The sequence below is a fragment of the Euprymna scolopes genome, chromosome 13, assembly GCF_053919585.1.
Source record: "Euprymna scolopes isolate OS-2025 chromosome 13, ASM5391958v1, whole genome shotgun sequence".
In the NCBI taxonomy this organism is placed as follows: domain Eukaryota; kingdom Metazoa; phylum Mollusca; class Cephalopoda; order Sepiida; family Sepiolidae; genus Euprymna; species Euprymna scolopes.
In genome coordinates, this window is record NC_136494.1 from 6,322,531 (window position 1) to 6,341,753 (window position 19,223).

Sequence of the window (19,223 nt, forward strand, 5' to 3'; positions counted from 1 at the left end):
CCGTGGTGACGTCCTCATCAAATGCTATCATAAGAAGCCACGCGGCAATCAACGCGAGATAATCTGGCGATGCCAGTTCCACACCTGCGCCATTACAGAAAGTGGATTAGTCTTTAGTAGGCAAGAATTGGATGAAGCTTGCAATGGTAAGAACGTCTTTGAATATATATTACTTATGATTTAATGCTACTAAGACTGAGCTGCTTTCCTTTAACAACTACTATACTGTTTTTGGGAAGCGTGTATTTTGTGGAAATGTCTGCAACCCTTAAACAGTGAGCATAAATTCTTGTCGATAAGCAAAACTAAAAAAAAGTTTATAGAATCGATCATTAAGATTGTTTATAAGTTTATAGAATAAATCATTTTGGCATGAAAAATATTCTAGAAAGGAAATAATACAATAATGTTGTATATCAGTCAATTTTTAAGGAGTTCAACACGTGGTGAGAACGTTAATAAGGTCTGTCTGAACAAAGTGAATAATACTAAATAATTATAAAAATTAAATAATGCTTGCATTATTTAATTTTATAATTAGAAACATTAAAGAAAATGTTGCTTACTGAAGATGCCTGAAAATGTCAAGATATCAGAAGGATAGAAAAACTATGCCATGCGGCTGAATTAGAATAAGCACCGGAAGTGTTTAACTGGTGTTTAGTCGAAAATAAACTCCTTAATTAGAAGGGCCGGTAAAGGGAGATAACTCCTAATAAATCTATGCTAGGTCAGACGGAACAACTATGACAAAAAAAAACCTTCTCAACCTTGTTGGTGTCCTTCCGTCTAGACAGACGATGGAGAATCGCACCTGAAGGTTGTCATGAGTAGTGGCAGCTGTTGCTGTGACTGAGCAGCCCGATGCGGAAGCGGCAGATTCTTTTGCACTTCCTGCAAGGATACCCTCCGTCAGGCTCTGCTGCTGATGCTGTCCTTTTGCGCCTGCCTCTCTCCTCCCACTGTTCATTTCTTCTCTCCTCACTCAGCCAGACACATTTCTTGACTTCGATTCTCCACAAGTCATGATCTGCAGTGTAGGATTCAAGGTCAACAGGGTTGATGTTGCCGAATTTTAAGTCCCTTTTGCGCACATCCTTAAATCAGAGAAGTGGTCCACCGGTTGGTCTGCTGCCGGCTGAGAGCTCACCATACAGGATATCTTTGGGGATTCAGCCATCCTGCATGCGAACAACGTGCCCTAGCCAGTGCAGACATCTCTGGGAGAGGAGCACGAACATACTTGGAAGATTTTGCTTTGGCAAGAATGTCTTTGTTCGGAACGCGGTACTGCCATGTAATGCCTAGGATCTTTCTTAGATTGTGCAGATGGAAGGCGTTTAGTCTGCGCTCTTGATGCGTGTAGAGGGTCCATCAGTGGTTGAGAAGGTCCCTCTACACAAACCTTCTCAACCACTGATTTCCATGACAGATAGCAACCTAAGAACTCATCTTTTAAACTCCTCAACTTAACATTCACAGGCAACATGAATTGAAACAAATATATTGAAGACATTGCTAAGGATGCTGCAAAAAAGTGGGCTCTCTCTACTATGCTAGAAAATTACTCACACCAGTGACTATCCTTATAGAACCACAATTTGCCCATGCATGGAGTATTATTGCCGCATTTGGGCTGAAGCATTTACCATTCTTAGATAGGATCCAAAAAAGAGTCTCCAATCTAATAGGCCCCACACTATCAACCAAGCTCCATGCCCAGTCACATCACCAAGTGTTGCATGCCTGTTGTTGTACAAGTGTTTTAATGGAATGTGCTCTGATGACCTTATTGAACTTGTCCCCCCCTCGACGTACATAACCCTGACAAACCTGTCTAGCAGCAAAATCCCATCCCTTCATTATTATTATATAGTGTTATCTATATTCCTATAATTTTTTTTTTTTTTTTTGTATTGATATTCGTATTAAAAACCCTTTTTTCTATTTAGTTATTTATTTGCTTCCCCACTGAGCTAATTAGGCACCAAGCCATTTTTTAATGTGGAGAGTGAGGGGAGGGAACCAGCTTCCCCGAGAGGGAACTGGATAGTGACAATTGGTATGAAGAGTTTCCCCTACGTTGACCAAAACTGATTGCTCAATAGCAATGGTCTGATATTACTCTGATTGCAGCATCTGCTGGAACAGATACTACACTTTGATAACAGAAAAAAGAAGAAAAAAAGGTGAACCTTTTTTCTATTTATTTAAAAAGGAAATATAACTTTCTTATATATGGGTCGTGGAGTCGCATTCATCTGCAAAGGATCTAGCTAATTTCCATATTCGTTTAAACATTCATTTTGATTAATTCCCTATTAGTTTTTTCGGTTTTCCTATAGGATACTCATCTTTAGTTAACTATTACGTGTAATTATATTCATGCAGATATTCTACATGATTTATACTTGCATAATATTTGTGTAAAAAGGTTATAGTAAATGCAAACACTTTTCTATATATATTTATGTATGTGTATATATATTTGTTTACAAAAATTTACCTATCAAAATCCTCTGTGTCAGTTTTTGGTCTACAGACATGAAACTTAATATATAGGGTATTTGAACCCATGCGAAACTTTATGTTTGGGTTTTAGCCCAGAAAAATCAGTACAGAAGTGTGAAACTTAAAAAAATGGAATTTGCCAGGTGAATGATGGCATTACGAATATGCATGCGTAACGTAATAGCCATTGGTTCATGTTTTAATATTTAGCCTTGCAGCAAACATGCCTTCATAGCTTAAGCATTAATTTCAAAGACAAAAGTAAATCATAAGCTAAACGTTTTGGTTTCGATTCTTAGTGTTGGCGTATCACTCATTGTTCTTTTAAACGTTTAAAATAATTACTATATATTGGATCCAGTATAATATAATAATAAATATGAAATCTTCATTAAATTAAAATATCATATTTAAGCATATTTTACGACTGGGCAATTCCAGGAAGCCTGCTGGTCTGTGTAATATATATATATATATATATATATATATATATATATATATATAAAATGTAAATGAATGGAATTTTGTGTGTGTGTCTGTATGTGTGAGCTTATTCCCTATAGACTCCGCAATGGCTGGGCCGATTTTTTTTGTAAATTTTACACAAATTTACTTTATATGGCTGGTAGCTTCTCAAATAGGTTTTGTATCGGAATGTTTTTGATAAGTATCATTATTATATATAGGGTCCAATATAATAATAAGAAATCTGTATTAATCAAATTATTATATTTAAGCCTATTTTATGATCGGGCAATGCCGGGCAGCTTGTTTGTATATATATACATGCATATATATATATATATATATATATATATTTAAATAAGGGAGTAGTCACCAACAATGTATATTTTTATATATACTGGGGTCTATATAACTTGTTCATGTGTGCTATTATTTCGTGTATGTCATGTATGAGAAGATCTCAAGACACCTACCTTTTCTCGTACTTGGTCAGTTCCACCTCACGACGATTCATGCCTGCTCTTCAAAAAACATGACTTCATTTTTATTTGTTGGAGAAGTCTGTTGACAGCAGCCGGAATTGATTTTTAGTTCTTTTTTCGTCTAACTTCGTTTTCTCATCTTGAATCAAGACTCTCCTGTTAACTTTAGACTGTCAAACTCGAACTGAACACTCTACTTGCATTTCTATTTATACTAGCAGGGATGCCAGGCGTTGCCCGGAGGTTTGTGTTGAGTACAAAAAAAAAAAGTGGTACTAGGCAGGCTTGAACCCGTGACGCGAAGGCTGAAAAGAAAGTGTAAGAAAGCCTGACGTCTTTGCCCGACTCCATAACACATAGCATTCAAATTTAACGTAGCCAATCAAAAAGATGACTTGCAGAAATTGATTTTAAATGCTTTTAAACCTTCCACAAAGGTCGTTTTTACTGTGGGGGAAAACCAGCTCCCCCACAAAAGGGGAGCACTTTGGCAGTATCCAAATAAATAGTAATTGCTTCAGTATGAAGGGTTTCCCCTACATTGACCAACGGCCAATTACAGAACAGATATTACCCCGCCAGAAGGCCAGGTGGTTGCATTTGCTTCGGTTAGTTTCGCTTTATTTATACAAAAAAGACAAACAAACACTCGAAACGAGGGAATTTTTAAAAAGAACCCCGGTGAAAAAGCCTTTCTTGGACATACAAAAACACATGCGGCCATTTTGCATTTTATATATGGGTGTATGTGTGTGAGGCTGTTGACTACTCACACCCAACTTATACTCACTGACCTGTCTCGCAACACGGGTGCATACTCTGTCAACAGAAGTCCTTGAGTATGACGTGTGTCATCGGTAACCTTTGTTAACCCCTTGTACTCTCTGGCATCACAAGTTGCGTTCACCAAATATCGCGTTAACCATGCTAACCATGTCATGTACTCCATAACATACTAGTTTCTTCCCATAAACGGCTAGACTTTGGAATTCTCTCCGTGTTTCCTGCTCTCCTGATTGTACTAACCCGCAGAAGATTAAATGTAATGTGAACAAACATTTTGTTTCACAACTACCCTCAATCGTCTGCTAGACACGATCCGAAATACTCCCTTCCCCTATCAAAAAGAAAAAGTGACACCATCAACTAACACCACACTACATAGTTGTGAAGGGTTAAGGAGGATGGAAAGACTTAGGAAAGAAAGCATTAACCAGACCTTCTATGGATGAGTGTAAAGTGAACTGAAACCTTTGTGGAGGCTTATTGCCACCCAAATTGCAGTGAAGACCAACGGCCGCTACCAACTAGAAATCAATGGTAAACGGTTGTTGTGGTAATGCAAATTTATTTGCAAATATTTGGAAAGAGGTGGACAGTATTGGAAATCTGGGGATACTTTTTGTCACTCAGACTCCAGAGAACACCGCAGATGATGATGGCCTGTATGAAAACTCCTAGTGAATGAATAATAATAAAGTTGTCGTCTCACCACGTTTTGGCATACTAAGCCTCTGGGCGGCTTTGAGTAGGATCGAAACTACTATCTTCAGACAGTGCTCACCTGGAACCATAGAGATTCAACGTCTCTATCCACTACGCCACGAGGGTTACCACCTGACGAAGGCCAGAAGAATACTTGGCCGAAATGTCATGAAGCAACAACCAAGAGATGAGAATAATAGTCTGCAATGAATAAATAATACTCATCTCAATAAACATTCGTTCAGTTGTAAATAAATCGATATAACGGCATAAATAAAGTCGGAATTGATTCAAGCACGCCTTGTACGTATTAGTTCAGTCCCTGGGTAGATGCTAGACACTTCCAGATTGCGTTCACTCAATACTTTGTTCATTGCTTACGTTCAATATTCAATGCCATCTAAAATTAACAATAAATTTTTCTTTTTAATCATCTTTATCATAATGCAAGTCATAAAGGGGTTAATAATACCTCAAAATCGGAAAGTAAACAAAATTCTGGTAGAAACAATAAATGCCAACAATTGTGTGAAAATGTTCTACCAGTATTTTGTTTAATTTCCGATTTTTGAGCAAAAAGATCTATGGTAAAAAATTTTGTGGACATCTCTAAGAAATTGGAATGGACTGCAAATGATAATTATAGCTACGATTATATAAAAGGAACTCTGTGTGTGTGAGAGTTCGTTCCCTAGGGACTCGGAAACGGCTCAACCTATTTTTTAAAAATTTCACACAAAAGTACTTGATGTGTCTGGGGGCGTTCTTACATAGGTTTTGTATCCGAATGCGTCTGATAAGTATCGAAAATCGATGATTGAAAAAAATTCACGACCGACACAAAATCTTCATTATATTATGATGAACCCACAGAAAGATGCGTCTTGAAGCCGTTTGGGTTTGTTATCTTTCTATACAAAATGTGTCCAACAAAAGAAATGTTACCCGATTCGATCATCCATAACAGTGAGATACATTAAGCAAACAATAACTCAAAGCTTCATGGAGCCATTTTGCCACTGGGTAAACACATCCATCATAACAACGATAATGTTAAGGGAGACTGAGCAATCTCGTTTCCCTTCACCTACATGTAGGTGTGTGTGTGTTTAGGTGTGTGTGTGTGTGTTTAGGTGTGTGTGTGAGAAGAGGTACTCTAAACCTGATATTTTGTCATATAAATATCTTCTGTCTTATCTGTGTTTTGCAACCTTTTTTTTTTTTTGTACATTAAAAAAAAAAAACAAAAAAAAAACGTTTTTATCACCATCCCCTATCTACTTACCTCTGCACGAAGGCAGACTTAGACACAAGGTTGTTATTTTATGCATGACTAGCAGGGAGACCCGACGTTGCCCGGGATAAAATGATGACCAGGGAATGTTTCACCCCACCGCCACCCCATCCCACAATTTTTATTGTCATCGAAATCGTTGAAATCACCCGGTTTTTTAATCAAATCGATTAATTGGGGATCCATCGTAGCGCACAATATATTGTAGTCTACATTGCACTGTAGAGAATCTGCTATTGATTTTATAAAATTATTTTAATGGCTTGAATTAAAGTTTAAAATACAAAAGTCAAGTATCATGCTTCAGTTGTGCACTAAACAGAAACATTCATTTCGACTGTGCTCCTGTCATATCAAAGAACCTGCTGTTGATTTTATATGCTTGGCCTTATTGCTTGTGTGATGATAATGGCTTGAATTTAAGTTTAAAATGAAAAAAATCAAGTATCATGCTTCAAATGTGCTTTAAATAGAATTACATTTATTTGAAGGCAACCCTATTATATCAACTTACTGTTGATTTTATATGTCGAACCTTTCAGCTTGTGTGGTAATAAAACATTTCAAATGCTCTTGTGATGTTAGGCTGTGTAAGGTGTTAACTTTGGTAAAAATCGCCTGTTCTTTCTTTCATTAGGTTATTTCGATTATCAATACTTATCGAAGAACACTGCCAGGCAGATAAAGTATCTTCGTATGAAATTTCATAAATGTCTACCTAGCTGTTTTTGAGTCCATAGGGAACTCTCTCTCTCTTTCTCTCTCGCTCACACACACACACACACACACACACACACACACACACACACAATGTTGCTTTTATATAATAAATAATTGGAAAGGGGATTTGCTTCCTTTTCTGACCGATGATAAAACAGATACTGTACTTTGATCCTAGTGCAAATGCCAGAAATCTTCTGTCTTAAAGAAATGCCAGTCTTTCAGATTAGATGGTCTCAATGAAGATAACATAGTATTTAGTTTTGACACACCAGTTCACGTTGTATCACCAAAGTTAAGCATTGTTGAGCTTAGTCAGTACTAAAATGAGTGACCATTTGGGAATACCATGTGCTGTATGTGCTCTTCGTTTATCTCAACATTGTTTCCAGTCGTCCTGGATAAGTAGTGCTGATTCATCCACTAAATAAAAAAAAATGAAGTGTCAGAATCAACTGGCACCACACAAAATAGTCGTGGAGAATCAAGGAGAATGGAAAGACCCAGGAGATAAAGTCCTAACCAGACCTCCACTGAATGAGTGTGAAGAGAATTGGAACCTTGGAGAGGCTTATTGCATCTCAAATTTACCAAAGAAGATTGTACAAATAGAAATAAAGGTCCTTATATAATATGTAAGACCAATGGTCACTGCCAACGAGCAATCAATGTTAAACGGTGATTGCGCAAATTCATTTGCAAAGGTTGTCAAAAGAGGTGGAGAGTACTGGAAATCTGGGGAGACTTGTTGTCACTCAGACGTCAGGGAACACCATAGATTGTTCTCAGAGAAGTCTTTAATGATGACCTGTGTGAAAACTCCTTGTAAATAATAATAATTCACAAGAAAGAAAAATCCTGTTAAATTGTTCACTTTGCTGTTCCAGCTGACCACAGGGTGAATATCAAAGAAAAGGAGAAACGGATAAAATACACAGAGCTAGCCAGAGAGCTGAAAGGGATATGGAAGATGACGAAAATCAAAATAATGCCTATAATAGTAGGAGCACTAGTAACAATCCTTAAAAACTTTGAAAAAAGAATGGGAGAAATTGGAATCAGAGGAATGGCTAGAAAGAGACAATGAATAATAATCATGAAAACAGCTGAAATATTATGAAAACCCTTGAATGTGGAGACTAACACACACGAGCCACAAGCGCGGGTCAAAGAAATTGCTGCAGAGGCAAAACCTGAAGCACTATATGGAACCAAGAACATCGAATCCGTATATCTATAAGTTTTCTATCTCCCTCCTCATTAACTGTGCCCCCCTCCCAAAAGAGTGGGACCGAATAGCCAAATAGAGTAAAGGAGGAGGGAAAGACTGAGGAGAGAGCACTGACCAAACCTCCACTGAATAAGTGCGAAGAGAACTGGGACCTTGGAGAGACTTATTGCCACTCAAATTCCAGCAAAGACAAATAGCTGCTGCCGACGAGAAATCAATGGCAAGCAGCTGTTGCGATAATGCAGATTTATTTGCAAATATTATCAAAAGAGGTGGAGAGTACTGGAAATCTGGAGAGACTTGTTGTCACTCAGCTTCCAGGGAACAACACAGGCTGTTTTAAAGGAGAGATCTTTGATGACCTGTGTGAAAGTTCCTTGTGAGCTGCCAATAATAATAATTATTATTTTTTTTTTTTTTATTATAAAAATAATAAAAAAATAGTTAAAAGATAATAATAATTTTTATTTATTTCTCTATACAACAAGAATATTATAACATGTGTCACGGTTTATGAATGAAATTATTGAAATGAAATTAGAATGAACAGCGTTAATGGTTGTGATCCAACGGGTCATCATTGGGCAAAGTAGCAATCATTTCCTTTTGCTGCTAAACCTGATCTTGTGCTGACCTAGCAGTGTCAGAAACCGATCTTAAGAATGCGTGAAAAAAAATTGAATAATTCGACCTCCTATCTTTACAAGCTTACAACTACTTGGAAAATGTAATTCAACCCCCAATTTTTTTTCTATTAAAGGAGCAAAGACCAAATTAAAAAAAATAATAACAAGTTTAATAGCAAATTATGCAATATTTGTTTTTTTAAATCGGGTTTTCTTTAAAAAAGATTTGAAGGAAATCAACGAAATTTTACTTACTTCGGTTATAAAAAATCGATATAAATTCTAAAAAATCACTTACCTATAAAAAATACTATTGAATGTTTAGTTTCATTCTTCATTGTTCAGAATTTATCTATATTTATATTTTCAATTCCATTTATTTTTTAAATAAAAGAATTTTTTAAATGACTGTTTGAAAAAAAGGGTGATTACGCAAGCATTTTTAGATCTTTATCAAAAAAACGGAAGTAGCCATTTGTCCTTATTTAGAACTACGGATGGGCAGAAGACAGTAAAAACCACACGTTTGTGTTAGACATCTAGCCTTGTGCCTGAAGAAATATGTGTTCCCATAGTTTAAAAATAGTCAAATTTTACTTATGTTTCAGCCTTTAAAAAAAAAAAAACATTCGAGGAATTTTTTTTTCTTTTCTCAAAGAAATACATAAATTTTTGATTTATTATATTTTCATTCTTCTTTATCGAGTGAAATTTTTTTTTTAAATATCTAAAAAAAGAAAACATTGAATGAAATAGGAAAACTTGTCGTCAGCGTCCATTACTTACTGGACAATATAAGCAGAACATAGGCTTCCAATTAAAAAAAACATCAACGTGGATTTAAAAAAAAAAAGATTTTAAACTTCGGACTTTACAGGTAAATTTCCAAAAAACACTTCTTTTTCTGTTGTTTTAATTTACAATATATTATTTATTGATCTTTTATCTTCAATTTATCATATATAAAACTTTGGTGAGTAAATTAGTTATTAAAATTTTGATAGACATTTCAAAATGGGGGGGGGGTGAATTTAAAATAAAACGTTTGTCTAAAATATTATATTCAGTTTATTGGAAAGAGCATAAAATTTCACATTGACCCTGAAAATATCGTAAAAACTTAACCAATAGAAAAATTTTGATAGATTTTTAAACTTTAAAAATTGAAAGAAAAAATCAACTCGTAAAATTCAATTGATTTCATTACGTTAAAAAACTTTGTAAACACTGTTTTTTGTTTTTAAATAAAAAATAATATTTCTATTATGTTTTAAACAACTTTAATAGTTTATTTTGGAAGTATATTCCATAAAGAAAATAAACAACCCACTTTAAAAAGAGAAATTACGAGTTTTTTTTTTTTATTTTATTCGCAGTTTCGTGTTAGGAGTGTCAAAATTTCCCCCCAAATTCTAATACACCTAGCTAGCGCTGACGCTGACCCGTAAGGTAACTCGCCTAGCCTGGGAGGAGAAAATATGATCACATACGGCAGTATATAAAGGATTTTTTTTTTTTTTAATTATTTGTTTATATTAATTAGAAACATATTATTACTAATTTTTTTTTTTTTTAATAAGGATACGAATGATTCGTGTGAAGAGTGTCAGCAAAACTGAACGCGTGTCGTGGACTTTGAACAAGGGAGATAAAAACGTAATTAGAAATAGTTATCCTTAATTATCTCCCTTACAATTTAATTGTTTTAGAAAGAAAAATTGAGCGTTTCTTATAACAATCTTCTGTGATTACTATAAATATATGATTTCAATGGCGCATTTACACAATATGTTGTGAATGCACGGGAGACAATTCCATTTTATTCTCTCTCTCTCTCTCTCTCTCTCTCTCTCTCTCTCTCTCTCTCTCTCTCAATAGACTGATGGCAATAAATATTAGGTCGGTGCAAAAATAATGTTTTTTGACATGAAGTTGAACGTCAAAAAACATTTTTGCACCAACCTAATATATAAATGAATAGGAGTGTGGTCATATCTTTGAATCTCTCTCTCTGTCTCATATATATATATATATATATATAAAGAACTCATAATTATTATACATATATATATATATATATATATATATATATATATATATTAAGTAATGTGATTTATAATTTAAAAGTTTTAAATTTTTTTTAAATTTAACAATCAAAATTTAATTAAATTAAAAATCAGTTTCATAAGAAGGAACAACAACAAAGTCAATTATCTGTACGATCGTTTCGGAAATCCGTGCTTTTTATTTGTGGTATACATGAAGTCACGTAGAATAATTATACATAGTTTTTTTGGTAAGCACGGTCTCCTCATCAGCAAATTTAGGAGGATTTCTATTGAATTGAAAAGACACCAAAAATAAACCTAGCATTAAAAGTAAGGCAGATGAATCTGAAAAATTGAAGTAAAAGGTTTGGATATAAAATTTATAAGAAAATTAATAAGAAAATGTGTATAGGTTAGAGATAGAAATGAGTAGAAAAAATATATATATTTTTGAATTTACATAATAAATTTGATTTAAAAATATATAGATATATAATTACCTTTTGGTTTTTCTTTTTTTGAAATCAGGAACTGTATTTAAAGTAGTCATTTAGATGTTTGCTATAGCTTTTTATTTTATTGAATGATGAATTTTAAAAGGGCGACGCTCGTGCAGTAAATTGTTTCCGTTAGCGTATTTTGATTTAGAGACGCTACAGTTAATATCTATAGAGAGAGAGTTTTTTTTTTTTTTTTTTTTTTTTTTTGCAAGTTTTTAAGGGGAGATAATTGTCATGGCTTTATTTATTATTTGATTTACGAGTCTAAGGGCGGTAATTGGTTTAACTTAATTTATTAATAAAAAAATAAATAAATAAATAAATAAATAAAAAAAAAAAAATAAAAAATCTATTTTTACTAATGAGTAATTTTTAATAATTTAAGGTGGTTTATATTTATTAAATTTAAACCAACGTTTATGATTACACGATAGAAGCTCGTGTCTTGAATTTACTAGTTTGGTTGTGCTTTTTATATCTTCATATTTTAAAATTTTTAGGGTTTCTTTTGTACATAATGTACAAAATTTATCTCCTGGTTTATATGATTTGCAAGTCTCAATTATTTGCCATTTTAAGTTGAAAGAAATATTGCTATTTTTTAGTTGCCAAATATAGTTGGATAGAGTAGTTTGGTTTGATAGAGAGTTATTTTTAAAAGAATGTTTGTGCGTTGAAATTCTATGTTTTATTGGGCCAGATGTGGAACCAATATATATTACCTCTTGATTATTATGATTATTTTCCGTTAGGTCTATTGTTGGATTATAATGTGGTGGGTTGGTTAATAATTGATCGGTAGATTGATTTAAGTTGGTGTTATTATTTAATCTGGTAGTTGAGTTATGGCTGTTGATAGGTAATTATATATCTATATATTTTTAAATCAAATTTATTATGTAAATTCAAAAATATATATATTTTTTCTACTCATTTCTATCTCTAACCTATACAAATTTTCTTATTAATTTTCTTATAAATTTTATATCCAAACCTTTTACTTCAATTTTTCAGATTCATCTGCCTTACTTTTAATGCTAGGTTTATTTTTGGTGTCTTTTCAATTCAATAGAAATCCTCCTAAATTTGCTGATGAGGAGACCGTGCTTACCAAAAAAACTATGTATAATTATTCTACGTGACTTCATGTATACCACAAATAAAAAGCACGGATTTCCGAAACGATCGTACAGATAATTGACTTTGTTGTTGTTCCTTCTTATGAAACTGATTTTTAATTTAATTAAATTTTGATTGTTAAATTTAAAAAAAATTTAAAACTTTTAAATTATAAATCACATTACTTAATATTGAATTAGCTCTAGGACATTTAACTATCGAGCTTATTATATATCTAAATTACAACGAGCATTTCCTGTGTTTTAATTAAACTAGTAATTTCACTATTACATTAAAATACACTTAGCTCTTTAGACTATTATTCTAATCTCCTTTAAATTATATATATATATATATATATATATACTAGACTACCTGTGACCCGTTGGATCAGTATGTTATATCAACTATGGAATTAATGTATGAGCATGACACTTGTGACGTAAAGAAAATAGTTTTTTTGTGACATAACGGAAACATTTCTATGAAAGCATATTACAATGAAAAAAGAATATAGATAGATTTCTATTAGTCGTTCCGTTTATAATTGCTTATTTAAAAAAAAAAACTTACAGCCATTGAATTATAAGTGGTTGGCCATACTTATAGGTGAATGTGCACTGAACAGATACCATAATACTTACAGTTAAATTCAAATTTTGATATATCTTTTAATTTAAACGCAAAAAAAAACAAAAAACAATTGGGATGCTGAAAACGTACACAGTAAAACGATACGTTGTAAAATGCTCTTATGGTTGTCAACGGGTTTGCGTTAAAATAACTTAAATGTAATACTGAAATGAATGATGTAAAAAAAAAGTATTAACAATTGTTTATTTGGATAATTTAAATGCAAAAAAAAAAAAAAAAATTGGAACGCTGAAAACGTACACAGTAAAACAATACGTTGTCAACGGGTCAAAGTTGATTTATTTGTAAGAGAATTGTGACAGTATACTTGTAATACAGAATAGTTGCAAAATATCCCCACCCTTCCCATGTTAAATTATAATTTCTAAATAATAACATTAATGTTTCAGTGCTCAGGTCCAATTCTGCAAAAGTAGTGATTTGTGTTTATTTGTTTACGCTGTTACGGGTTTAAGTTTATGTACGCATGCGCAACCAGAATTCGTAAACCGGAAAGTGGGTTACATCACTCGTTACAAAGTCATTTGAGTTTTATAATTATAGGGACGAGTTTAATAATTATAGGGACGATTAATCGGAATCAGTATCTATTTTCCAATGCCAAAAACGAATCCCTTATCTTTTTTTTATTAAATCTTCTTAAAACCAAAATCTTCTTTTGCTGGAAGTAATAAAATAATAAATACTTATTGATTTTAAACTAAAATCGATAGATCATCCCACGCAAGTGTTTTTTTACGTTTGAGAAAATATCTGCACATTTAGCATGTGCCTTTACGGTAATCAGGAAAAACATAGTAGTTAAATATTTAGAGATTTATAAAGAATCAGAACCAGGAATTTAAAATGGAATCGGTAATTGTATCGGAATTGGGAAAAATATTAAAATCGTCCCATCACTAATATATATATATATATATATATATATATATATATAATTGGCTACATATGTGCAAAAAATGTTTCAACAGTGATTTCATGAATCTGTTCATCTTAATTTAGTTTGTAAAATGGTCTGATAAAGCTGGGTTTCGAATGAAATTGCAACTTAAACATGTTTGCACATATGTAGTCAATAATATTTTTTTATAAATAAAGGAATTTATATTATAGTACAGGTCTATCTCTTATTGAACACTATCTTATATGCACTGGCGTTTCATTGGATTAAAATCTAGGAAAGAACAACAATACAAATAATAATAATAATATATATTTCAAAAAGCTTTCTCAGTTTTCCAGCGATGGAGGGGTTGATTATGGCTTTCTCCTGTCGTTTTTCTCCTATCTGATAACATTTCAATGATGGATTTGTTTTGTTTTAACAACTGCTTTGGATTATTCATTTTAACCACATCGGATTGGAATATTACCAAACTTCATCATTGTGAATTGAGATTGATTGAAATTCAAAATATATATATTTATTTAAAAAAAGAAAACAACATTTCTTTGTTTCTTGATCTTACCAAAAGACTTTATGTCACTCTGGAATTACCAATTTAGGTTTGTTTGTCATTTTTTATTCATTTTTATAAACATTTACAAGTATATATTTTTTGCATTTTTATGACCATCGTCATACAATGTAGTTTCATACAATGCTAAAACAAGCAAATTTTTAGCTTTGCTCTATGTATAGATTTGCTATATGTATAGATTTGCTGACATATTTCTTTTCTATGAAGAGAAGGATTTTGCATTTTTTGAAACTCCGTGGAATAAGGATTAATTATCTTTGTTTAAGGTATTCTGTCGAAAAATAAATTTTACATGTAAATTTTAATTTACACTTTCATTTGTGCATATATATATATATATATATATATATATCCTTCCTTATCTGTATACCTAGTTCAACCCGTTACCTTTTTCTCAACTTCCCACCCCCCTCTCTCTCTCTCTCTCTCTCTCTCTCTCTCTCTCTCTCTCTCTTTCTCTCTCAGACATTTTCCTTTTGGATGAATCATTCTCACTTTGTTATGTTTATCTTTTTAACCTCCCCTCCACACTCGAACGAGAAAAAAAAACAAAAAAACTTACCACATGTTTTATATCGACTAATACCAGATTTGGTATTTCTGATGGGTCCTCAAGAAAGAATTAAATATACGCACCTATTTAAAACTGTTTACTCAGATCCATGCATTCCCGTAGATAAGTATACACTTGGATGGGCAGTTTTTAATATATATATATATATATATATATATATATATGAGGCTAAAGAAACTTGGAGAAGTTTACTTTTAAAAAATAATAAAATAAAATTTTAAAACGCAGTTTGTTCAAGGTATGGCTGATTTAACACTTGCAAAAGCGAACTTACCGCGAGAAAATCTACAATTCCAAAAAGAGAATTCAACAGTGAAAAAAAAAAAAAAGAATCAAAAAACAAAATTAGAAACTTTAACTTTAAGTTGTTAAATATAAGACAAGGATCATCACCTGTTTGCCATGTAACTGTTTCAGGGGACCGTTTTAGACCGATTAGGACTCTGAAGTATTTCCCGCATTTTGGACACCTATGGGATGATTCTGTATGACAGGTGCTGACTGCTCTGTCTTTTCACTTGCGTTCTTCATTGCGTGCGCATTCAGCAATTGCAGCCCCTTTGTGAGTTGCGGCATGCCAGAAACATCTGTCTGGGGTTAGTTTTTGCCATGATTTAGAATACAAACCGGGAGACCTTCAGATTGTCTCTGAACCATTTCTGCTGTATCCTCCAGATCTTTTCCCTTTGGACATTGGTTGAAATTTTTTACTTTTTTGTGTTTACGATATTCTTAACAACAGGAAAACAACTAAAGTTTAAAAAAAAACAAAACAGAGCACATATAAATAAATGACGATCTAATAATCACCCCTGCTCAGGTGCATGCTATCATAAAAAACCTTGACACTTCAAAAGCATGTGGACCCGACCTCATCCCAGCTGTGCTATTAAAAAAGTGCTCAGCCGAAGTAGCTCCAGTTCTCTCCAAACTCTACAACAGATGCCTTAATGAATCTTGCTTTCCGGGCTGTTGGAAAACTGCTTCTGTGGTACCAGTATTCAAGAATTCTGGCGAAAGAACTGACCCATTAAATTATCGCCCTATTAGCCTCCTCCCACTTTTTGCCAAAATATTTGAGACCTTAATTAACCATGCTCTAGTCCAGCACCTTACAGATGCTAAACTTCTGACCGACCAACAATATGGATTTAGACAAGCCCGTTCCACAGCAGACATCCTCACTGTAATCTCTGAACGCATATACAATTCACTGGACAAAGCGGGAGAGGGCAGAGCGGTAGCTCTAGATATATCCAAGGCTTTTGATAGGGTATGGCATGAGGGTCTCCTCAGGAAGATTAGATCATATGGTATCACTGGTAGAATACTTAACATAATTAAATCCTTCTTAGATAAGAGAAAAATCCAGGTTGTCCTCGACGGTCGTACATCTAAACAATATGATATAAATGCAGGAGTGCCCCAGGGATCTATCCTTGGACCTCTGCTGTTCCTGATATTCATAAATGACCTCCCCGACAAAATTGCCTCTGAGATGGGTATTATCCTTGGACCTCTGCTGTTCCTGATATTCATAAATGACCTCCCCGACAAAATTGCCTCTGAGATGGGTATATATGCTGATGACACCACACTCTATAGTAGGCACGACAGGAAAACAAATGAACATATATCTAAAGTAATGGCAGAAACACTAGAGGATGACCTCCAATCAGTAGTGGAATGGGGACAAAAATGGATGGTCACGTTCAATGCCGCCAAGACAAAACTGGTTTCATTCAATAATTACAAGAAACCTTCTCTACCACCTATATCAATGGCCAACGACTCTTTATCTGAGAGTACGTCTCTCAAGCTCCTTGGCCTAACGTTCACAGGAAACATGAGCTGGAACAATTACATCGAGAGCATTGCCAGGGCCGCTGCAAGGAAGGTGGTCTCTCTCTACCGTGCTAGAAAACTTCTAACACCCGAAAGTATCCTGTACCTCTACAAGGCCACTATTCGCCCATGTATGGAGTATTGCTGTCATATTTGGGCTCGTGCATCGGCTACTAGTCTCTCGCTCCTTGACAAGGTTCAAAAGAGAGTCGCAAATCTGATAGGCCCTAAACTGGCATCTAAGCTTCAGCCTCTGTCCCATCGTCGAAATGTTGCATCCCTCTGCCTGTTCTACAAGTATTATAATGGTGAATGCTCTGATGAACTGCAAGCACTTGTGCCCCCACGATGTAAACACCCTCAACAGACCCGACAAGCTGCAAAATCCCACCCCCACACTGTAGAGATCCCTAGATGTAAAAGATCTTTCTACTCCAGTAGTTTCTTCCCCAGAACTGCTAGACTTTGGAATTCCATTCCAGGTCACTGCTTCCCCAACTGTACTGACATGCATAAGTTCAAGTGCAACGTGAACCAACATCTCGCTGCCCAAATCCCTACATAGTACCCCAGTAGATGTTTCCCCTGACAGTAGCCCCCTACACCAAAGTGGCAATGTGCCTTGTTTGGGGTGAAAATGTAATAAAAAAAAAATGAAAAAAAAAATGATATAAGTCTATATTCCAAATTTCAAAATATTGATCATCTTACCTTTTATTTCTTTAAGTATGATTACATACACAATTCTTGACAGAACCTTTATTTTCTTTTAAAGTTGATAAGTTCTCTGTTTTATTTTGATAAGTTATGGGCGGAATAAATTCAAAAATTGGCATAATAATTAGATGAATGATTCTATGAAACAGGTGCTGTCAAGAATTGTGTATCTCACTGTACTTAAATAAATAAAAGGTAAGATTGTCAACATCTTGAAATTTGAAATGACTTATATTAGTGAGAATGTGTGTGAGGACACTTCTCAACCTATATACTCAACAAATTTTTTATCCACAGTCTTGAAATTTGGTATATAGGATATTCGGACATGTGAAAAACTTTTTAATCCATTTTCCTCTGGAAAAAAACGGCTGCTAAGCGGTCAGAATTGAAAAATTGATATGTGGGAATGATCGTTTTTTTTTATCTGTTTTCTGTTTCACAAATGCGTATGCGTTAATAGATTAAATTACAGATTCCTTATGTAAACAATGAGTAGTTTGAAAACACTTTTTAAAGAATGTGTCATGCTGGTCTAATAGTTATCGTACTCACTTTAGGTTTTGGTTTCGATCTCAGCTCAAATATTTTTTTCTTTTTTTTGCTTATAAGAAAAGGTTTAGAAAACAAAAAGCATAATATTCGCATGCACATGTCTCAGTTTCTGAATAAATTAAAATATAATATGTATGCATATTTTACAAGCGAGTAAGGCCAGACAGCCTGTTAGTGTGTGTGTGTGTGTGTGTATATATATATATATATATATCATGTCAGGTCATGTCATATGCTACTGGTACCATGTAACCCAGTACTACTTGCCTCATGGTTGGGTCACCGGTGACTAAACTGGTTCCCCCACTAGACTTGTTTGGGGAGGAGGGCGGCTAGTCTCTCTGAAGGATTAAAAACAAGACCTTCCAAAGGGCGAATGAACCCTTTTTCTGGGTCAATGGCCAACTAGCACCGTGTATATTTGTGTGTGTGTGTATATATGTGTATTGGGGTGGAGAGGGCTCCCGTAAGCCGTGGTGAAGGCAACCTTTCTAGGAGAAGCAAATCTCTGATTTAAAAAACCATAATGCGGGAGACCAGTACCCGCATTAAGCTCGTCTCCAGTTTAATTTGTTGCTCGCTATCTTGCTCTTGCTTGTTGCTGGATCTCAACATTTTGAACCGAGTGAGAGACTTAGCTGTCGTACAAAGCTAAGACTCTGTAACATCATCTTTGTATAGATACTCCCTCAGGCATTTGGGCTCATCGATTTTAAATGTCTGAGGGAGTGGTACTCGTCTGACAAGACGTTGCAATCATCATATATATATATATATATATATATATATATATATTGAGGTAGTTGCCTATCTAGCCGCACTGATGAGCTGTGATACAGCAAAACAGTATTGTATGTGGATGACTATATATATATATATATATACATAATATTTTATTTATTTATTTTTTAAAAAC

General features: G+C 34.0%; 1 protein-coding gene across 50 annotated transcripts in view; it reads left to right on the forward strand.

Moving 5' to 3' along the window:
- Positions 1-19,223, forward strand: part of LOC145291925 (tensin-3-like) — a 1,436,242-nt gene that overhangs the window by 1,100,382 nt on the left and 316,637 nt on the right. For all 50 annotated transcript variants that reach the window (XM_080137783.1, XM_080137795.1, XM_080137791.1 and 47 more), the window contains one exon: positions 1-146. This exon is cut by the window's left edge and continues 57 nt beyond it. In XM_080137783.1, the coding sequence (XP_079993909.1) occupies positions 1-146 (146 nt within the window). The remainder of the gene's footprint in view (positions 147-19,223) is intronic.